At 33.6% G+C, this 24,151-nt stretch overlaps 2 protein-coding genes and 1 long non-coding RNA gene across 3 annotated transcripts; 1 reads left to right on the top strand and 2 right to left on the bottom strand.

Moving 5' to 3' along the window:
• Positions 1-8,565: 8,565 nt before the first annotated feature.
• LOC144562334 (Leucine-rich repeat protein kinase family protein) lies at positions 8,566-13,194 on the top strand. The gene is made up of 4 exons (XM_078311543.1): positions 8,566-9,092; positions 10,115-10,375; positions 10,926-11,762; positions 12,467-13,194. The coding sequence occupies exons 1-4, from the start codon at positions 8,669-8,671 to the stop codon at positions 12,922-12,924; spliced, it is 1,980 nt and encodes a 659-aa protein (XP_078167669.1). The 5' UTR covers positions 8,566-8,668; the 3' UTR covers positions 12,925-13,194.
• Positions 13,195-18,300: 5,106 nt separating this feature from the next.
• LOC144562346 (Exostosin family protein) lies at positions 18,301-21,123 on the bottom strand. The gene is made up of 3 exons (XM_078311559.1): positions 20,462-21,123; positions 19,665-19,924; positions 18,301-18,993 (listed from the first exon to the last, which is right to left on the bottom strand). Exons 1-3 carry the CDS (start codon positions 21,075-21,077, stop codon positions 18,442-18,444), a joined length of 1,428 nt encoding a protein of 475 aa, XP_078167685.1. The 5' UTR covers positions 21,078-21,123; the 3' UTR covers positions 18,301-18,441.
• Positions 21,124-23,325: 2,202 nt separating this feature from the next.
• LOC144561940 (uncharacterized) lies at positions 23,326-24,022 on the bottom strand. The gene is made up of 2 exons (XR_013513944.1): positions 23,954-24,022; positions 23,326-23,580 (listed from the first exon to the last, which is right to left on the bottom strand). It is a non-coding gene; the product is annotated as an uncharacterized LOC144561940 (long non-coding RNA).
• Between the last annotated feature and the right edge of the window lie 129 nt (positions 24,023-24,151).

Genomic DNA, 24,151 nt, shown 5'->3' on the forward strand with positions numbered 1-24,151 from the left:
TCTCTCTACCCCTACCCCTCTATTTATAGACTTTTGAGGAGGTTGGCAAAAGACCAAAATACCCCTCAAAACAAATCTATTTACCAAAAGCCCTTGACACCTCATCCTTTTATCATGTGAAATGACCAAAATACCCTTGCCACCTCACATGACACATGTCAACACAAGGGAAGTCGGCATAGGGTGGAAATGACCAAAATACCCTTGGCCCATTAAGGCATGAATAGTGTTGGGCTTTGATTTTGGGCTTTTGACTTTGGGCCTTTAATTTTAATTAAGGCTTTGATTATTTTGGGCTTTTAAATCCATAATTCAAGCCCATAATTAACAATTAAAATTCCAAATCATATATATATAATTGTCATGTACAATTATATTTCTTTTCGGTTATTGTTCGGTAACTTTTATACAACGTAACGTGTACGTTTATAAATTAACTGTTGTTTCTGCTTGTCATTCTAAATGACATTTATAATTTAATTATATCACGTATAATTAATTATAACCATCTTAATATTAATTATAATCAATTTATAATTAATCAGTAAGATTCTCCGAGTAGCTCCTATATGGTCTGACCCAATAGGATCTGTGTTATGTTGGTAAACAGAGTTAAAACTGTTTTAACTTCTGTTAGTCATGGGTGGCATCTGGCAACACATCATGACCATCCAATTACACAGATGATGCTGTACTGTACAATATCACGATCCAGTAAACAATTTACTCGTGTCAGTTCTTCTGTCTCATAGCTATCAGATCAGTTTCAAGGTAGATGTGTGTCATCCTTGGTAACTGTATCTTTTCTTGATCTTGAGTAGATTATCAAATATAATTACTCTTGTAATTATACCGCATGCAGATAATCTAACTCTATCAAGGGGCCCAGTGATGCTATAGCTCGTATAGAGATACGAGGGACAAATAGTATTCTTGGCAGACTATCACTTCCTCAGCTAAGTTATATATATGGAAATGCTACCGTTATGGCTGCTTTTTACGGACAACGTTAGATAACACTTACTCATATATATTTCTTAGTGGGAACGATAAATACCTCATACTGTAGAACTTTGACACTGAATGAAAACATTAATGACACGAACACAATTCTATTTAATGTTTCATTCGGGGTCTGTCAAATACCATGTTCCTAGAACATGTATCTATGTGATTAAAATGACATCTCGTGTCAAGTGGTTTGTAAAACTTAACCATCTTTTAATCCACATACTAACCTTATAGCGGTAATTAGTGTTCCTGCTAATTACCTTGGTTAGTGACCTTTTAAGAGTATATATCATCTATATTATGGAGTTTCACAATTTCAGTCATGAACTCGAAATGATCCATAAATGCAATAATACTCACGGCAACAAAATGATATAAATAAACATTCAATTCATGAACAAAGCTTTATGATTAACTTATCGTATTATTGACTTCTAGATTATTACAAACTAACAGAGTGAGTTAGGGAGAGGCGGAGAAAGAACTAGGTTATTGAGATTAGAGAGCGATGGAGCGTCGGCTAAGTTAAATTATGACTCTCTATCTTGAATTTTAATTTCATCAAGTAAATGAACGGTCGATGTTGTTATGAGATTCGAACCATAAAAGTTCGCGAACCCATTTCGATTGAACCAGGCTAGGTTTGAGTTTGGTTGGAATTAATTTCGAATCGAACCTGATTTGGTTCGTTTCAATTCGAATCGAATTAAACTCGAATCAAACCTGAATTAAACCCGAATCGAATCACGAACTACGAATTTTTTTGCCAGCCCAGCTATATCACTAGGGTGGCGCTATAGCATGCCTCGAGATTTTTAAAAATATCCAAAAAAAAATTATTTTATTAAAAATAAACAGTTTCTAGCCAGAATTTTAAAAATACTTAGACCGCGGAAAAAATCCTCGCCCCGAATTTTTTTATTTTTTTTTAGAGTTTGGAGAAAGAAAATATCCATGGTTTGGTTGTTTTTTTTATAAACTCATTTTTTTATAATATATGTATATGTATCTATAATATAATATATGTATAATATATGTATAATATATATATATATATATATATATATATATATATAGAGAGATGGGCTATGGTGCATTGCAATGCATAGGCACTCTTGTGCATTGGACCATAAATCACCGATTCAAAGTCCAAATGACTGATCCAAGCCGTTCATCTTGTTCTCCATATTAATATGTGCTTGGAGACCAAATTTTACATTTTTTGGAATTTTTTTACTATTTTTTTAGATTTATTGAAAATCTAAAAATCTGGTTGAACAGTAAAAATAGTAAAAATTTCTAGATCACCGGATCAACAATTTTCAAAGTGGCTTAATAAATAGTAAACAAAATTTTAAAAATGTAAAATTTGGTCTCCAAGCACATATTAATATGGAGAACAAGATGAACGGTTTGGATCGGTCATTTGGACTTCGAATCGGTGATTTATGGTCCAATGCACAAGGGTGCATATGCATTGCAATGCACCATAGCCCATCTCTCTCTCTCTCTCTCTCTTATATATATATATATATATATATATATATTAGAGAGAGAGAGAGATGAGCTATGGTGCATTGCAATGCATGGAGGGGTTTGTGCATTGGACCATAAATCTAAAATTCAAAATCCAAATGACCAATCCAAACCGTTCATCTTGTTCTCCATATTAATATGTGCTTGGAGACCAAATTTTACATTTTTCTGAATTTTTTTTACTATTTATTAAGTATTTTACAAAATTGTTGATCCAACGATGGCTACTGATTTTACTGTTTTGTTAAGTCACCGTTGGATCAACAATTTTGTAAAATACTTAATAAATAGTAAAAAAATTCAGAAAAATGTAAAATTTGGTCTCCAAGCACATATTAATATAGAGAACAAGATGAACGGTTTGGATCGGTCATTTGGATTTTGAATTTTAGATTTATGGTCCAATGCACAAACCCCTACATGCATTGCAATGCACCATAGCCCATCTCTATATATAATATGTATAATATAATATATGTATATGTATATAGAGATGGGCTATGGTGCATTGCAATGCATAGGCCATGGTGTGCATTGGAGAACAAGATGAACGGTTTGGATCGGTCATTTGAACTTTGAATCGGTAATTTATGGTCCAATGCACACCATGGCCTATGCATTGCAATGCACCATAGCCCATCTCATGTATATATTATATTTATATATAATATAATTACATATAATTATATATAATTAAGGTTTTTATATAATTATATAATATAATATAATTATAAAAAACCTAAATTACTCTACATGCAAACTAAAAAATTTTACAATTAATAATTACACTACAAAAACTTAAATTATACTAAACAAAATACCAATCGTTGTACGCCTACCGTCGTACAAAAACTTAAATTGCATTTTGAGGCACTAAACGATATTTTTTGAAATTATGATGCTTCCGATACGACAATGCCCAGTATATCACTTAGGCAAAATCGGATCCGTCTCGTCCTCCCCTTTTCGAAAAGTCATCATACGCGCAAATTCAACTTTCTTAGCCAAAGTTATGGCTGTTTAAAGTTTTTTCGAACGATAGAACTTTGAAAATTCATAACTAATTGTAGAAAAATTCAAATAAATTAAAATTTGTATCAATTATGTGTATTTTTTAATGTTTTACATGCTGGTGTAATCACTTTTTCAGTTTGGTCCCTGTATCAGTCCAGACTTGCAGATTTACCAGCAGAGATCAAATTTGATATACATATACATATATTATAAAAAAAATGAGTTTATAAAAAAAAAAAACCAAACCATTGATATTTTCTTTCTCCAAACTCTAAAAAAAAAAAAATATATTTCGGGGCGCGGATTTTTTCCGCAGTCTGGGTATTTTTAAAATTCTGGCTGGAACCTGGTTATTTTTAATAAAATAAATTTTTTTTTGGATATTTTTAAAAATCTCGCTAGCATGCCATAACGTCATACTAAATTTTTTTTTTTTTTTTTATCGAGAATTATTGTTTCAGAAAAAGCGGTAAAATATGATAAAATGTCGGCGAAGATAGATCTCGTTCGTACGAGCGCAAATTAGATCACGTAGCACATAAAAGCGTCGAAACAAAAGTCTATGGTTAATTGGTTAATGGGGCACATGTGGACCATTATCTCAACTAAATTGGAGGTGTGAACACTGTGACCCGTATGGCCGTATCTAATTTCTGGCATTCTTCCACACATTAACCCTTTTTCAATCATGACCTTCTTCTTTTGCTTTTAGGGATTACATTTGTAAAAGTTTTTTCTTAATAGATATTATTTAATGATAATATATGAAATTGTATGGAGTGCAAGGGAATCTTGGTTTTGTAGAAAGAACTTAATTAATGATTTATTTAGGCAGAGTGGAGTAGTGAATTGAAAACGGGTCGGGTCGGTCCAGTCCAGATCCGGCCGGTCCATGGTTCTCATGTCCAGGGGTCGTACGGGTTAGCACGGATCGGGTCCGGCGAGTTTAATTTGGAGGAGTTGTTCTAAACTTGTGCTAGAACCATGGTCCAAATTCACACAGATCGGTCTGGTCCACGGTCCGAATCGGGTTCTGGTCAGGCTCCGGTTCGGATCTTTTTTTTTTTTTTCAAATAGTGGACTATTTATGGCTGAAACATGTCTGTTTCTGTTTAGTCCAGTCAGGTCCGGATTTGGTCCGGTCCTGGTCTAGGCGGGTCTCGGGTTAGCGCGGGATGGGTTTGGGCGGGTCTAGTGGAAAAATCCGACCCAAACCCTTGCTAGACTCGTCCCTTGAGTTAGTCTGGTCTGAAAGTCTAGCAAAGATCGAGTCAGTCCAGATTCGGTCCACGGTTCCGCCGGTTCGGGTCTGGACCCCCAAGTTTTTCCAATACACTATAGTGAAGAGCCCGATTTTTAAATTATGGAAATTAAACGCATATTATTATGAGTTTTATACTTTATTTCTTAATATATAAAATATACAATTCTTCTTCAGGTAATATTCAACTTTTGTTGTTCCTGGGTAACATCGTAATAATAACTATGAAAAGGAAAACAGATTAATGCGCATTAGGAGCTGCACATTAAGCTAATTAGACTTGTTTATTTATAAAGCTAGGTTCAAAACAATGTGATATTTACTTCTATAGTCTCTTTATTGCCATTGAATGTTACCTAACTGTCAATCCCACACAATTAACCAAAGTTTAGAGGACTGATAAAATAATGAGAAGATTTTCCAAAAAGAAAATATTAATGAGTAAAGTTCACAAGCATGATAGAACAAAAAGCGATAATCGATGGCTTTCCTACTGCCACTTGATAAAGTAAAATAATATATTACACAAAATAAATAAGAAAGAAGCTTTGAGCCTAGAGGAACCCAAAACCGAATTTTTTTTTATTTTTTTATTAAAGCCCTAAAAAAATAACAGATATGGCCTCAGTTGTTCAAAATTCGAAATATACCCTGACCGCTCCACTGTGAGGCAGTTGGCTATTATTTTTTAATATTATTTTTAGAGTTGTTTAGTGTGTATAAAATGAATGTTTTACGTATAGATACTAACCGTAATTTGATCTCACTGCTATTATGTTTTTTCTTTTCTTTTTGGATACTCATATTTTTTCTTTTGTAAATAAAATATATGACAAAGAAAATATATATGTGCGAAACTAGAGCTGAACCTAACCTTACATATTGTATATAACCCATGTACCAAGAAAATATATTCTCGTTTTCTTTCATAAAATATTATCAATTTTCTTTTATTTTGAAGTTTGAGCTACTTATACGATAGAGTTTTTGACTTACTATTATTTTTCAAAAACTTCAATTGTAATTTTGAGGTCCTAAATGGTGTTTATTTTTTGCAATTCGGAGTGTGTAAACTTTAATTTAAAATTTAGGATTTAGGATTTAGTGTTTAGGGCATTAATAAAAAAATCGGAACCCAAGATATACAAAAGATACATAGGAATTCTTTGGTCCTTCAGACCTTCATACATACCAAACTCTTTTGCTTTTCTGAGAAATTTGAAAATATAATCTTAGATTTATTCCCGTCCTTGAAATTATCATTGGACATTTATAAAAACCATTAATTATAATTTAGAATGGATGATTGCCAGTTATTATACTGAATTGTCAATTGGCATATACCTGCCATGCGTACGTGTTTTTCATTTTTCTGATTTTATTTTTTATTTTTACTAGCACAATTTTTTTTCTCTTTTATTTTTAAATGATGCGTGTATTTCTAACATTATTATACATATATTTTTTTTTGCATGAATTTCATTATATTTTTTTTTAACTTTTATTGTACTAAATTTAATGTCAAATCCAAATTTCTTAATTATTACAACCTTATATTATAATAATAATCTTTTATACAATTCAACAAATAGCATTTTTAAAACAAAAATGAGAAGGCTTTGAGGGGCGGACCCACATGGTCCAACGGGGAGCAACCGTCTTTCTTGGATTTTGAGTTTTGGTGGTGATCTATTAGTTCTGATCGACTTTGTTCCCCCTGAATTTTTTTTTGCCTCTTTGAATGTTTTATATGTAATTAGGGTTAAATTTAGTATTAAATCAATTTTTTTTTAATTATGATTGATAATTAGAATTATAAGTTAGAGCATTAGAAATTATAAATCAAAGTATTAGAAAGTATAAGTCAAAGCATTGTTTTTTATCGAGTAGCTAATTAGTTAATGTGAATTAAATCCGATTAGCTATTTAAATATTTTTTTGCTCCTCCGACAAAAATCATAGATCTGCCCCTAAAGGCTTTTACACTTTTCTGTGAGAGTACGTTTGGATTGAGAGTGAGGTTATTGAGAATAGCGTGCTAACTCAAATTTGGAATAGTCGCTAACCCAACAAAATATTGAGTTAGCGGAATAGCACACTAACTTGAGCTAACCCAAGTATTGAAAATAGCTACTTTTTCATTCAAACATGAAATAGTCGCTAACTCAACTAACCCTGCTATTCCTTAGACAACCAAATGCACCCTCAATTTTTAGAATTCACATCCTCTCCAATATACGATAAGTAGATCTGGACCGCTCTTTTTAACTTGTATGAATCTCAAAGCCCAATAATACTACCCCTATGACAGCCCGAATTCCAAATCGGTTGAAATTTATCTCAATTCTCAAACCATAAAGTGAGGGTAATCCTCCCACAAAAAATTATAAATTCGATGTACATAGAATCCGATCTCAATTATAAAAGAGTATGGGCCACAAGATTTATGGGGGTATTATGGGCAATTTGGAAGCAGCGAAATGAATTCATTTTCAGAAGCAAAAGAATGTCCCCTTGGTTGCTAGCGAGAACAATTCATGCAGAAACAAAACTGTGGATTCGATGCCTTGGAGGAAAGAATATGTTGCAGTATTGAGTTTCTTTTTATTTTGAGTTCTTAGTTTTGAGAGGTTGAATAATGATGTTGTAAACAAATTTATTTATTGTAAACTTGGTAGCCACTGTCAAGCAATTTCAAAAAAAAGAAAGATAAATAATAACTATCAATATAAGTTATTAAAAGCAGTAAGAGACAAGGTGCTTCTGAGTACTCAGCAAATTATTTCACATGCAACATGCGAGTAAAGTCGATTAGTCAACATTATCAAGTTTAAGTAAAATAATTAACTAAGAGCATGTTATTATCTTTCTAGTTTCGACGTGCTTGTCAGACTTTCAATATCGATAGCGAACCTAGATATCGACCACATGCAATCAAACTTGTACATCGATTTAAGAAATTACGCTGCACCAAGCCAAGTGCATAAATATGTATTTTATTTACAAAACAAGGATAAATAGAACTGAAATTCGTGTTTAAGTAGCATTCACTGTGAAGAGTGGAGACCACCCCAAAAGTCCAACCATGATTCCCCCAAGAGAAATGTACGAGTGCCAGAATTCATAGCTGGACTTGGTCTACGGGTTATTCTGTAAACTTTTGCTTTTTTTTTTTTTTTTAAAGGGTGTGCTCCAGACTGGTAGAACCGAGGAGAGGGGAAGAGAGAAACACGGGCGGAGGGGAGATTTCGTCAGGTCCGTGGATCCACCTTGCTTCAAAAGAGATGAAATAAAAAGAGAGCGAAGGAGAATGCTCCAGTACAAAGGAAAATACTTTGTGAAGTTTTGACGAAATCCATCACTCCTAAATCGGTGTGAAGATGAGATGAAATGGCGTCGTTCTTTTCCCTTTCTCTTTCCATTAATGACAATTCTTCTCGTTGTTGTGAAACACAGCTTTACTTGAATTCATCTCTACAACTCCGTTTTATTTACTTACAAAAATTTATTATAATTTATTTCATACTATTTCGTGTATCTTAATTAATTTCATTGCAAAACAATAATGACTTAAGATGAATTATAACATCATACAAATATTTTCATTTGTAACCACGGATTAAAAAAAGAATGTTGGCTGCACTTATAATTGTTGCAATCACTTGTAGACCGCGTCCACTGATATTATGCTGCAGAGAATGACACTTTCTCAGCTCTTTTTAATTCTTGGAAAACACCTCGTTTCGTTCTCTTTTGTACACACCATTAACCTTTTCCTTCTCCTTCAAAGGAGAGAGAGAGAGAGAGAGAGAGAGAGTAAACAGAAGCTCTTTTCCTTTCTTTTTCATGGGTTACTTTCTAGTACACTCCTTTCTCATTCTCACTTCTCTACTCTGCTCCTCCGCTTACGCCAACCCAGAGCTGAGAGCTCTAATGGAGCTGAAAACCTCTCTAGACCCAGATGGTAGAATCCTGAGCTCATGGTCAAGCAATGGCGATCCATGCAAGATGGATTTCGAAGGGGTAGCTTGCAATGAGCATGGCAAAGTTGCTAATATCTCTTTACAAGGGAAAGGTTTAATGGGTTCTCTCTCTCCAGCCTTGTCACACCTCAAGTGCTTGAATGGGTTGTATCTCCATTACAATAGCTTGAAAGGGGAGATACCAAGAGAGATCACCAATTTGACCGAGCTTGTTGATTTATATCTTAATCAGAATAATCTCACTGGAACTATTCCTTCAGAGATCGGAAATATGGCTAGTTTACAAGGTTTTTTTTGTTTCAAGTCAACTAATCAATTGATTTTTGGTATTTAAAATTTATTACAAGTTAGCCTAATAGTAGCCTTTTGACTTTTGTTCTACCTTTACTATTCCACTTTTTAATGATGCACTTTTAAGATCATGTTTTTTTTTTTTTTTTGGGTACTGATAATAACACAATTTTCTAGTTATTCATAATCATAAGTTTTGTCTTCTTCTTTTGTTATTTTGGTTTATTTGGGAGTTGGAAGCTCAGTGCGAAAAGCAAAGAAATTTGATAACCACGGTAAAAATTGATTTACCGTTTGTCGATCACATAAGTTTCAGGTTTCTTACATTTACCTACTAGATTCTCATTTATTATTCTGCTCTGTCTACAACGACCTCTTCACTCACATATTTACATATGTCCACTATTTTTTGGAAATTGGTAGTTGTAAAAATAATCACAAATATATGTTTTCAATTGCTTGTATTTCTTCCTTTTTTTTTGTCCTTGCACAACATTTCCTATTTTTATCCTTTGAGACAAAATAATATTAAAAAAACATCTGCATTGTGCCAAAACTGAAAAGAACTCCTTATATTAAAATGTCATATATAACATACTGTTGAAAACATAAAATCAGAAATTCAGAATATCTTAAAAATAAATAGTTTTGTTCTAAAATTGCATAGGAGCATTTACTATTGGGGTAAATATCATAGGAGGCCTCCAAACTTTTGTTTAGTGACAAGTTAGCCACTACCTCCCAAGGCAGTTAATTTACTATTTATTGCTCAATCTAAGTATGAAATGACCAAAATATTCTTGATAAATTTATCTTTGTTTATATATTTTTATTACTTGTAATCTTTGTAAGTTTCAATATCAATCGTAAATTAATAATAATTTGTAATTTTATAATGTCTGCTATTTTACAGGTATAGAAAATGCAATGCTTAAAATAAAAATGAAACATTAAACAATTATAGATATTAAGGAAATATAAAGTTCATCTCACATTTTTCCCCATTTATATAATGTAGTGATGCAGTTGTGCTACAACCAGCTAACAGGGAGCATTCCCACACAAATTGGTTCATTGAAGAGACTGAATGTGCTTGCCTTGCAATCTAATTGGTTAAGTAGTGCAATCCCGGCTAGTCTTGGTGACTTGACTGAGTTGACTCGACTCGATTTGAGCTTTAACCGGCTTTTTGGCTCTATACCGGTTCGTCTGGCTCAGTTGCCTCGATTGGTGGTTCTTGATGTGAGAAATAATTCTCTTTCTGGCAGTGTTCCACCTGGTATTTCCTCTTCCTTTTGTCTAAACTCTGGTTGTTATTGCTGTAAATACATGCTACCTTGCTTGTACTTACCTGTATCACTGTGGAAGTGTCTATCGAACCAGCTACGCATGTTTTGTTATATAAGAGAGTTTTCCAAACAAACTCTTCTTGTATCTTTTAACATTCCAATCGATATCGAACTTGTCAAGTCTGGCATGAGGAAGAACTTGCTTACATGTTTCTAAGGTAGTGGCGGAAAAATTGCTAGACCGGGACAAAATAAAAAAAGTACTCTTAAATTTCATCAGTAATTCACTGCATTTTCTCATATAAAAGATACGTTACCTCTAAAACGCAACTTAAATCATTAGGTTAGTGATACTTGATGCATTATTTTTTTTTACAAGCATATTTTATTTTTTGTTAGAAGCATATTTTTTTTTTAAATTACCCTAGCATTAGAATTTAACTACAATTATACTTTCTACTTGGCTCGGCACTGCATGTTTTTTTTTGGTTGAATTTACTTTCTTTGCTTCTAACTAGTATTTTTAAATGGTCTACACAGAATTCTTGAGATTACAACAGGGGTTCAAATATGAAAACAACACTGGTCTATGCAGCAATAGTTTCTCTACACTCCGAGTCTGCACGGAAGCTGACCTGACAAGCCATAATGGACCCAAACCATTCAGTGCAGGATTGACACCCAATAACACCTCTGTCTCATCTGAACTCAACGCTAAGTGCACCAAACCACATTGCAAAAGCAATTCCTTAAGTTCCTCCTCGGTAGTTGCAATTGCCACTGTACTGATATTCTTTGCTGTAAGTGTACTTGCTGGCCTCTTTATCTTCACTTGGTACCGGTACCGATACAATAAAAACAAGGCCAATGAATCCACCAAACCAAATGGATCCCTACAAAGGAGCCCTAGTTCTCTTATTAGTATCGAATACAGTTCTTGCTGGGACCCATTATCCAGTGAAAAAGCTGTTTCACAGAGTTTCAAGTTCAACTTAGAGGAGGTGCAGTGTGCCACACAGTACTTTTCAGAAACAAATTTACTGGGAAAGAGAGGAGGTCAGTTTGGTTTTACCACAAGTTACAAGGGGACACTAAGAGATGGTACTAATGTAGTGGTAAAAAGAATTAATCAAACCAGTTGCAAGCAAGAGGAGGCTGAGTTCCTGAAGGGTTTGATACTGGTATTGGGGTTAAAGCATGAGAATGTAGTTGGCGTGAGGGGTTTCTGTTGCTCAAGTGGAAGAGGAGAATGCTTCTTGGTGTATGATTTTGTGCCAAATGGGAGTTTGGTTAAGTATCTGGATTTGGATGGCGAGAGAGATGTATGTGTTATTGATTGGTCAACTAGGGTGTCTATTATCAAGGGAATTGCTAAAGGTAAACTCTTTTTATTTCTTAAAAAAATCTGCTTACACACACAATAAATTTATTCAAAAACATATAAGAAAAAGTTATATTTAAATTCATTTGTGCTGCCTACATGCAAGTATGTAAAAAACAGAAGACAAACAATGACGTGTATAAATGTACATGACATACATAGTACCTTTGCATCAGCAAACACTAATGTAACACAAAACATGGTTTAATTTCAATTTGCTTGGACACACTTATAACAAGGAAAGTCAATTTAGAATAGTTATTAGTTAGGTAGTGTTTTTGAACTCCCCATCTAGGTACTTGTACGGACCCTTCGAATTTTACTTTTGTTTATTTAGGCCAATTTTCATGGATATGGATATGAATGTTAATTTTGTTTCTTTCCGTGAAATCCTCTAGATAAAACCTGCGTCTTTTGGTATTTTCAAAGCAGTGTAGTTTTCATTCATTTATGAAGAATCTGCACAGTAGGTCGGAGAATCTGCACAGTAGGTCACGTGTAGTTATATTGCCATAATTAAGGACACCGATCCCTACCAATTGTGACACTGATGGAAAAAGTCAATTCTCAGGGGACCCTGTTGTAAATAGTATCCAAGGCCATAAAATTTACAAACTTTTAGATGTCTTCACAAATTTCCTTCTACTAAGAGTCTAAGACTAACAAGCTCTCTCTCTCTCTCTCTCTCTCTCTATTCCAGGGATAGCATATTTGCATAGCACTAAGCCAAATAAACCATCTTTAGTGCATCAAGCCATATCAGCAGAAAAAATTCTACTAGATTATGCTTACAGGCCGTTGATTTCCGGGTCGGGTCTGCACAAACTCTTAGCTGATGATGTGGTCTTTTCATCCTTAAAAGCAAGTGCAGCAATGGGATATCTAGCACCAGAATACACAACGACTGGTCGGTTCACTGAAAAAAGTGACGTGTATGCATTCGGAGTGGTGATAATGCAAATACTTAGTGGTAGGAGAAATGTGTCCCATCTAAGGCTTGTCCCTGAGTTGGGTGGTTTTGAAGATTTTATTGACAGGAATTTGAAGGGCAATTATGGAAAGAACGAGGCAGCTAATTTGGTGAATATTGCATTGAAATGTACAAATGAGGTGCCAAGTCAGCGACCTTCAATTGAGGCTTTGCTTCAAGAACTATAATAATTGAGGCTGATGCTGATGGATTTTGCTTTATGCATCTTCATAGTACATATTTGTGCATGTCCATGTGTAAAATTATCGAATAACCTTTCAAAAAGGATGTGTGGTTCTAGATTGTTCTTGAAAATTGGTGGGGAATTATAATGGTCACTGATCATTGACTGTAGTTGTCTAGGGTTTTCGAGGTCTAGTTAATGTAATAAAGCTGAGTACTAGTTGAGTTCATCTAACCATGTAAACTTTACTTTTGTAATTGATTATGATATTTTTTTTTTCTTTTTATAAAAGTGGAATATATCCACCAATTTCATATTGAAACCAACTTGCAATGTTTTTGTTTGGTAATTGGTACCAAACGACTGGTACAGCATACAAAATAAGAAAGTTTCACAACCTGAATAACAAAATATAAGTGTCTAGAAACAAAACAGACAACTAAAGATCAAAACAGAAAACAGCAACATTATCTGAAACAACTTGAGATATAAACCAAACGAACTTTTCTAATAAATTAAGACATTGTAAATTTTATTTTGTGGTACACTGGTAGTTAATTGTTCCCCACCCAACCGGTATCTTTCTAATATCATTTTGGTTTCCTTCCATTGAAGAATCAGCACGCAAAAAACTGATTGGTTAAATCATTCTACAGTTAATACCGATAAGAAAGGGCCTAGTCTGGCACTATTTGGTTGCTTTATTCTACTGTACAATCTGTCATGTAATGAAGTTGAGATAACATGTGAACTTGATAGGGAGAATGCACAAAACAGGGGCCTAACTAACCAACAGAGCGCAAATAGGGGACCAGTTGGTATATATTGTACTATTGTATCGAGTCGTTGTCACGCTTGAGCCAAAAGTGTACCAGTGTGCTGGTACTAGCCTACGCTGTGATTGAAGAATAAATCCATATGGGCAAAGACACGATGCTTCTTTGGATCAACATAACATATGACTTTAATTCCCTAGGCTATTCTTTTGATTCAACACGTGAGCCTCATATTGCTATACTTTTCTGTAGCTGTTGTGCATGACTTAAGCCAAGCGCCTGAGGCCAGATTGTACAGAGTGTTGGTGCATTTCGACTGTGATTGAAGAATGAATCCATAGAGGCAAAAACATTTTTGGTTCATCATGTGAGTTGAAAATTATAGCTAATTTGTCCTTTTGCTACTTTGGTTTCAGAATTCAGAATAGATGATAATGAATAACAACCAATTAAGCACAAATACAATATATAATAGTATAAGATAACAATGTGACTACTAAATTCACTTAATTTGTAATAATTTTCGTTGCTTTCTCTAAAGAATCTACTTAATTAGTTAATGAGAGATCCAATGTTTAATTAATAGGTTAAAAGTGAAAAGGGATGACCGGATATATGAGTCAACTTTTATTAAAGGCTTTCTAAAGTAATAAGACTGAAAAATAATTACTTTATCTCTTAAATTAAATCTTCCTTATTTTTGCTAAAAGTAACATATCACTGTAATCTGTGCATGTGTGATCTTTTTTCTTTTGATTGGAGCATGTCATGTGTGATCTATATTAACTAGAGAGCAGGAGAGCAGGAGAGCGAGAGCAGAGGTAACCGCCAGGCACATAAATTTGCTGTATTTCCACTTAGAACAAACAATACTCTTTCCGTATGAACAAAATCTAGTGAGCCAATGAACAATCTCAGTTATTGCATATTTGGTTATAATCTATATCCTCTCATCAGCTACATAATAATGAGTAGAACTAGGGTGTTCTTAAGTTCACCAGATTCAGCTTTTCTGTGAATTCAACCCTAAAATTTATGAGAATGACTTCAAATAACAAATTCAAATCATTTGAAACACCTTAGTTCTACACATTCACTGCTATAAATATAATATTTAGGAGAGAAGACAAAGAGCAGCAACCCAAGAGATTTTAAGCAACATGTGCCGACATTTTTATTTTTACCCAATTAAAAAAATAATTTAATAATAATAACCATGATCCAAAAACATTTTTAAAACTACCCAAGCCGTGGAATTTTTTCACGGTCCCAACTTTTTTTTTTTTTTACAAAACATAATTATTTATTTATTTTTTATTTTTTGAATTGAAATATTAGAAATGTTGAATATATTTCTTTAAAAATAGATGAAATACAATATAATTTGATTTATTAGAAAGACTCTAACAAATAACCCGGATCAACATTTTTCAGGTCGAATTTTTCGCGGCTGTAAGAAAAATTAATATATTTCATTATGTGTTATTATAAAAAAATTAAAATGCTTGGATTCTGAGTTATTGATCCCGATTCAAAAGTCACTTCTAGGTAATACAGAAAATATTGTCATCCTTCCAGTACATTTAATTTCTAAGAAGTTGTATCTATTTTGAGAATTCTTTTTGAATAACAATCATTAAATAACTTAAAATTTTTATTTTTTTTCAAAAATAGATACAACTTTTTAGAAATGAAATGTACTAGGAGGATGAAAATATTTTCTGTATTACCTAGAAATGACTTTTGAACCGGGATCAATAACTCAGAATCTAAGCATTTTAATTTTTTTTTATAATAACACATAATGAAATATATTAATTTTTCTTACAGCCGCGAAAAATTCGACCTGAAAAATGTTGATCCGGGTTATTTGTTAGAGTCTTTCTAATAAATCAAATTATATTGTATTTCATCTATTTTTAAAGAAATATATTCAACATTTCTAATATTTCAATTCAAAAAATAAATTCTGTTTTGTAAAAAAGAAGAAGTTGGGACCGTGGAATTTTTCCACGGCTTGGGTAGTTTTAAAATTGTTCCTGGATCAAGGTTATTATTATTAAATTATTTTTTAAATTGGGTAAAAATAAAAATGTCGGCAACATGTGAGTTCTTAAAAGGATATTTCTTTTGTCATGCATATGCCTATAAAAGAGACTTCTTTTGCTTGGTGTATGCTAGTGAGGTAAAGTCTGTACAAAATTAATTTGTGTGTGTGGGGTAACTGTTAAGCCTCATTTTCCGAATAGGGGTCAGAGTGCACATGATATACATATACATAGACGTTGGCTAATATTAAATTGATTATTTCTAAAGTTCTGTGCAACTAAGTTGTTTTTAAATTTTGAAGATCTAAACTGTTAGATGTAATATTTATATTAAAATGTGTTTGGAGAACAAATTTTATAATTTTTGAATTATTTTACTATTTATTAAGCCACATTGAAAATTATTGATTTAATAGTTCAGTCTAATTTTACTGTTTTATTACGCCACCATTGAATCAACTTTTATTAAAGGGATCCATTCAGAATGAACCAGATGTGGTAATGTCCTTTATAACAACTTAAAGGGATTCATTCAAAATTATGCTATTAAGCAAGTTGTTATTTTACTGTTTTATTACGCCACCTTGAGAAAGGGGAGGTAGCACAATTGGCTAGAAAAATGTCCTAGAGTTGTTATATTAAAAGGTCGAGAGTTTGATTCCCCTTCACGAACCTTGGTAGCTACTACCAAGTTTTCAAAAAAAAAAGAATGTTGCGGTGAATATTTTTATCTTGTGTTGAATAAATATTGTTTGTGGTGAACATATTTTTTGTGTGATGATGGATGTATGTATAGATTTAGCAATTTTAGAGTATACATGGTATTATTTTATGGTTTATATTTTGCAATTTTAACAGATTAATACTCCATATCGCCTCTCTATCATCTATTTTCTCTAGATTTTCACAAGATGAATACTGTAAAATGACAAGATGAATACTGTAAAATTAACGGGGCAATACAATAAAATTAACAGATCAATACTCCATATTGCCTCTCTATCATCTCTTTCCTCCAGATTTCATTTGAAATGCTAGATCTGTTACTGCATACAACAAAAACAACAAATTCAATAGAAATAACTTACTAGATTTGAATTTTGCCGTGCTCTTCAACAAAAACAACTTCTATTCGATCGCGCTCCACGATTGAAGGTTCCATTGCGATCATGTATAAAAAACGAGATCGAGTCAGTAATCTCAATTAAAATCGACATTGCAAAGGAAAACTGTATCAGAGAAGGTAAATACAAAAAAACAACAATTACGATTTCATTGCCGTCGAAATATGATCTCTTGTAATCCAGTATTCATCTTCCGATCGGATCCGATCCGATCATCTCTTGTAATCCAGTATTCATCTTGTAGAAATCTGGAAGAAAGAGATCTCTATCAACAATTACGGTCATAATTGTTAATTGTTGATAGAGATCTAGTATTCATCTTCGCGTCGAAAATATTCATCTTTTGTGTACATCTCTCATTCTAACGTAATTAACAGATCTCTCATTGTTGACACAAAATTAACGGATCTCTCATTTTGACGCGAATATGCGGCCGTAATTGTTAATTGTTAATAGAGATGAACATCTTGTAATTCAGTATTCATCTTCCAGATCTCTATCAACAATTACAGCCGATTCGAGTCAGTAATCCAGTTTTGTTTTGTGCTAAAAAAGAGATGAGAAAGAGAAAAGGAGAGATCGGAATGAGAGATCAGAAAGAGAGAAAGAAGAGAGAAAGAGAGATCAGAGCTTTGATTTGTTTGAGACTGAACGGATTCAAAGAGAAGAGACCGATCTGATTCAAAGAGAAGAGAAGATGAGGCGATTAGTTTTGAGAATTCTAATTTGAGGGATCGGGTGTTTAAATAGCAAGACGAGGTGGAGACCGACAGTTAGAACGGGAGTTGGATAAGGTTGTGGACAGATGGTGGACAAAACCCAGTGGACAGAAACCTTTTCTCTAAAAAGAAAGACAAAATCACAAAATAATGCATCAGAACAAGTTAATGAGTTTGTGGGCCTCCACATTAATAAGTGGCGAAGGTAGAGCAGTCGCCAAAATAATGGACCTTGTATATCCATGTAATTTAATTTGTCTATCTCAGTCCAGAGTCCAGACTAAAAGATAATCACAACTTAAGAAAAGTTCTGGTTATTTTATTTTGTCTATCTCAGTCCAGACTAAATCTCAGTTGAAAAATTGAAAAATTGCATATGCATAAATACACAACTTAAGAAAGAAAAGGGTAAGAGAAGTAAATGAAGAATTCTGGTTAATACATGAACTAACGGAAAAATGAGAATTAGGAGACTGTTATCCATAATACAAAATTTTGAAACTTCCCCAATTTTCTACTCCAATTGAATAACATGGTAGCTAGAGTAATTAATTTATTGGAAGAGCAAATACAATTTTATTTTTATTTTTGTTATCGTTGCTACGACTACTTTTGTTGTTTGACATCTGACAAGTCATCCAATACACAAGTATTTAGAATGAATCTTCTAAATGACAGTTAGCGTGCTAGATTTACTACATAATGTTATGACATTTATATCATCAAGACCTTCAGATATGATTTACTTGTACCCGTGCACTACATTAATTACAATAATGATCAGCTTAGCTCATCAGCAAAAATAATAATAACAAAAAAAGGTGATCAGCTCATTAGAACGTGTGCTACAAACATCATGTACAATGGCACCTTAAAGGGACCACAACTCCCTCTGGCCGCCTCTTCTCTCTCAGAATCGCCTGCCTCACATTAGCCACTTTCTGGTACACCATCTCCCATATATGATTCACCGCACCATCTCTCAACACCGGGCCCACCCCACCAGGAAACCCGTTGTCAAACTTAAAATGACTCTGCACCCTCGCCATATTAGCCCTCAACCTCTCCTTCCTTTTCTCCGAAATACTCCTCAGATAAGTCACCAAATAGTTCTTCTGTAATGCTTGGTTTTCCGATATGAAAAGGGCGAATTGTGAATAATCAATGATTCCCTCAAATGGAAGGGGGATGTTATCAGATACAATGACGGGGATGCAGAGGCTTGCGACTGCATCGAAGAGGCGGCAAGAGGTGGGGGTGTCACCAGCCGGATGGAGGCAGAACTGGGATGAACGCATACCTTTGATTGATTGAGAGCGGCCTGTTGAGTTCGGGAAGCCTTCCTCCATTACCACATCTGGTTCATTTTGTAGTATGTCCCATAGTTTTTCCCGGACTAAACCTCCCTGTAAGTCAACAGATCAAGGTTGTTTGAGAATTATACCCAATGTTCTACCATCTTTGCATATAGTCCAATGACCTATAGAAGCTGCAGATTTAGTCAATTCTGACCTAGATCTGATCAGAAACAGCCTGGGCTTGCCTCACAGCACATATTAATTTTACTTGTACAAAAAATACAGATATACTGATATAAACATATACTAAAATAAAACTAAGACAGCTATAATTTCTTTGGGTGTGTGTGTGCTTGTGTGTTGTATACTTGTGTTTGATAAATTTTAGATCCAAAATGTACAGTTGAACAAACTGTATTGGATACTCACATTTGTCTATTTTCCTAATCAAGATAAAACTGGCATTGTTCCCGCACACCAGCAAATTAACAGAAAGTCAGAAACAGATGCATCCATTGTGATACACACACTTGATCTCCTAATTGTACCATACCAAACAGTGTATGTGGTATTACCAATGAAAAATGTGATACTTAGTGAGCTGCTTTTGTTTGTGTGTCCTCTCACGCTTGTGGCTATGCATATAAGTTTTGCCTATTCTAGACTGATGTACTCTAATTGTAAGGACAGAGCACAAAAACCAGTACCTAAAAATAGTCATACTTCATTTACTTTTGGTACAAGATAACTAATGTAAGTTCAAGTAAAGGGAGACAAACCCGATGACGGTGCTTTGCTCCTTTGAAGTATAACAATATATGGCGAGTCACTGTGTTTTCCGAAATAGGTAGAGTAGGCAATAGATGTGTGTAAGGTACAATAACATCCTTGATCAAAGATACTTGCGTGTGTTGAATCCTTTCTGGAACCGTACCATTTTTCATGGATTGAGAGTCGAGCTTGTACCAGCCACCGAAATCAACAACTAAAAGAATGGCTGGTGCTATATCAGCCTTCACATGCCACATGGCCACTGGGTCTGAGCTGTCAACAACATCCAATGCAAGATTTAATACAGAAAAATAATAATGGCCTTTATTATACAAGTAGGGACTGTCTTTAGGTCAAGCATTTCAATCATCAATAAAGCCAGACTGTACCAATCTGATGTTGCTATTACAGAATTGTTTAGTTGGTACCTTTGTTTTTCCTTTTTCCTTCTACTTTTTTCTCAATATTGTTTTAGTAGTTTATATGAAGCTGCTTAAAATTCTTAAAAGAGTAACTTGGTGCTGGTATGGATAAGCATTAATGCAATTCCTTGTCTAACCGACATTCTTACGAAAGTGGTACATCTAGGTTCTTGTTATAACTAGTAGTTTCGGCACAGTCTACTGCATCTAAGTGCCACTTAGGCTGTCGTAGTACTGGCAAGTATCGGCTAAAGGTCTAATGAATACCAGTCGGTACAACTAACTAGTCTGATATATCACTTTGTTGTTAAAATATGTAACTTATTATATATGCAATTTAAAATTGTTTCATACAAGAGCAGATCAGGAATCCTCTATCTTACCAGTTAATACAAAAACATGATCTCTACCACCTGAACGTTTCCACGCTTCTGATCGCTTAATCCTCTCCACAACCTCCTTTTGCCTCTTATAATCCAAGTTGGAGCTCTCATCCTTCTTCAAAAAATACCCTTTTTTGCCCCATCCGAGCTGCAATTCTGCACTCAAAGTTGCAAAAAACGGTACGAAAACCACATCCGATTCCTTGAAATCATAAACCCTAACAGCAGCTGAATCCCTCGCCCGCAAATCTGGAGGCGTCTCGAGATCACCAAGAAGCCAGTACTCCGCTGAGTACTGTTGAATTAATGGATTATCGGGGTATGGTGGGTAACTTGGGTCAGGAATAATCGGTTTCGGGTTCGGGTCGGAGCTAGGATATGCAATGCGGGAATCAGGGGTGGAGAGAGACCAGAATTGATCGAGGAGGCCATAGTTGAAGGAGCGAGGGAGGTCGGCGACATATACCTTGAGAGGGTGGTGGTGGAGTATAGGGATAGGGATAGGGATAGAGTTTGGAGAAGAGAGGGGGTAAGAGGAGAAGAAAAATAGACAGAGGAGAGAGAAGGCGAGAAAGATGGCGATGGGAAGAGAGAGAGATCTCCACTTCATCTTCATCGCTCACTGAAAGAGGAGAGCAAAACAGAGATCTCTCTCTCCGCCGCGATCAGATCTCTCCTCTCTGTCTCTCTCTCCGCGATTTAGAAGATAGCGGGTTGGGTTGGTTAATGGTTAGCGGTTTGGAAAGGGTAGCGGGCCGGGTAGGGCATATTAGAAGTTATGGGCCGAAAAATAATTAACAGAATAGAAGTCTAGGCTGGGCTGCTGGCTGGGATTTAGTCATTTGGAATTGGGCTGGGCTGGGCTGGTCAGAGGTAGGCAGATTTAGTTTCAGGATAAGCGAGGCCCGTTTTTGAACCTTGTCCGAATTAGATATTCATCGGTTTGAGCTGTTAATAACACTTATTTTATTAGTAATTGCTTGCCTTCCAACTTGGAATATGTCACAGTTGACAACACAATATTTAAAAAAAAAACTACGATCAATTTTAATTCTCTTTAAATATGTGTCTCTTTCAAAAAAAGTATAATAATCTAAAAGCTCATGGAAAACAATATGATGGTTAATTCTCTTTTAATGTAACAAGCATTTTATTTTTAGTACAACCCTTGGCTGCTGCAGTCAGGATTATATTAAAAAAAATATGATTTTTTTTTGTAGGTTATCATTTCACTACATTAATGAGGAAATATATTAATTAGCTATCATTAACTTAGAGAGATTTTTTTTCAATATGATATTGAGAAAGTTTGTATGATATTTTATCAATTTAAATTAGTGCAGACAATTTATTAACTGTAGTATGACCGATGTATACTTTATTATATCGTAGTGTTATGTGATACTGTCATATTTTTTAATTATAAGTTGTTTGTCAAGAATATTCATGATATATTTGCAATTAGTATTTTTTTCCTAATCGATTCACTTTTAAATTCCATAAGTAATCATATCATATTCTTTAGTAATTTTTGTCAAAAATAAAGATAAAATGTTAATAGCCAATAGTAACCTTTAAAAAAAATTGTCAATTAAATTTGTAGAGATGCGTAAAATAGATCGATGTATACAATATTGACATATTGTTTATAATATAATTTAATCTTTCATTCTTGTAACATCGTTTAAAATCTTAAAGATGTGACAAAATATAAATTATGAATAAGATATTGATTTATTTTATAAACCTATCTCTTAAGAAAATAAATCATACAATAATACATAAGAGAAATAATTTTAAACAAAATAACTTATTTTAAACAAAATAATTTTAAACATAATAAATTACATATTCATATGGAGATCACATTGAACGGTTTAAATTATTTGACCGTTAGAACTTTTAAAATGAAAATTTGAAACCATAGCAAGAATCAATATGTGCAATGCATGCATATAGTACCATAGCCTCACTTGAGTGAATAAGTTGACTTAAACCACCTGTTTTGGTTTTATCCAAAGTCTTTGAACTAATTTTATCCAAACTCGAGGATAAATCGTTTGATCCGTGTTACATTCGTGCAAACAGATTTATATAAGATTTAAAAAAAAATTAAACAGTTCGCATGAATTTTCAAGCAAATCATATAATTTAGGTTTGACTTTGAATAAGACTGTACAAAATCCTTTTTAACAAAACCCCCCACCCAAATAAGTACCACCTTGTCTTATCAAGTTGACTTAAAAAGGCACTCTGTTTACAATAATATACAGGTATATATAGCTGTGTACAAATTTTACGTGAATGATACATATATATACTAGTATAGTGCCCGTGCGTTGCAACGGGGACATTATAGGAGGGAAAAAATTGTGATACAAAATGATATATTTTCATAAAAAAACCTACTAATAAAAATAAGATTTATTAAAAAATTGAGAGACATGCTAATATAATGCAGTGTTATGTTTGAATTCTTAATTATTTACGGTATCCAAGTTTAAAAGCTTTCTAGTATGTCGTAAGAATGTTTTAAATCAGTGATATGTTGGCTATGTTTTAAATCAATGTTATGTTGATAGCCAGTATATAAAACAGATGACCATTTTATGCTGATAAATTAAAATTTAGATATCAAATTCGTAATATAAAAATAAATTTTAAGATGCTAATTTACCCTAATAAATTAAAAATTTAGACATAAAATTATAATGGTAAAATAAAATAAATGATCATTTATTTATTTGTGGCTAGATGTCTTAATCAAAAGTGCAACAATACATAACTACACTGATTTTTCCTAAATATATAACTTTGACTAATTTGGTCCTAAACAAATATCATGACCATTATATTTGTAAATATTGTACCTCAATTTATCTTAAATGTGATTACTTCACTGTAAAAGTATTAGAGACTCATATTGTAAATTCACATCCTCTATATTACATAACCAAAAGATTTTAACCATTAAATCTGAAGAAACAAATGGTAAGAAAAGTTGATACATTGTAATAAAACTATTGCATGCAGTGGCAGTAGTTCCCACAAAATTGCACTCGTGCACCAAATTTGCAAATGTATGTTTGTACTTATCTTAGAAGATTGTAGTCTTACCACTGAAACAAGATGCAAAAATAATTAGAAACATTAACAAGTGGAAATTTATGAAGATTTCAAGTCTGAATGTAAGTGGTGATGCCAGAAAAAAAAAAGAAAAAGAAAAAAAAGATAACTTTTGCCTACTTGTTGAGTGATTCTGCACTACTCGTGCATACTGCCCTTTTTAATTTTTATTGTTCTTATTATGCTTATTTATTGATTCGGTAGAATTGTGGTTGGAAGCTAGCTCAATCAATCTGTGGAGATTGTTAATTATCCATTGAAATAAAAAATAGGATGGGAAAATCATAATATTTTGTGTGAAAGGGACGAAAAATTTATGAATTTATTTATGCAAAACTGTTGAATATAAAAGCATCAATTAGGAACCTCTATCTAATTCAACTAATTTCTAGTGGTGATCCTAGAGGTTGCTTGGCGGTTAGGGCAGGCCCCAACAACAAGAATGAGACACCTTTCGCGAGGATAAAAAAGTGACTTTTTGCGACGGACTACTCTCATTCTTCAGCTTTTTCTTTTTGCGACGGTACTTTTCGCGAGGGAGTACCGTCATAAATTTGTTTTTTC

This window comes from Carex rostrata, chromosome 11 (genome assembly GCF_964058835.1).
Source record: "Carex rostrata chromosome 11, lpCarRost1.2, whole genome shotgun sequence".
NCBI classification, from domain to species: domain Eukaryota; kingdom Viridiplantae; phylum Streptophyta; class Magnoliopsida; order Poales; family Cyperaceae; genus Carex; species Carex rostrata.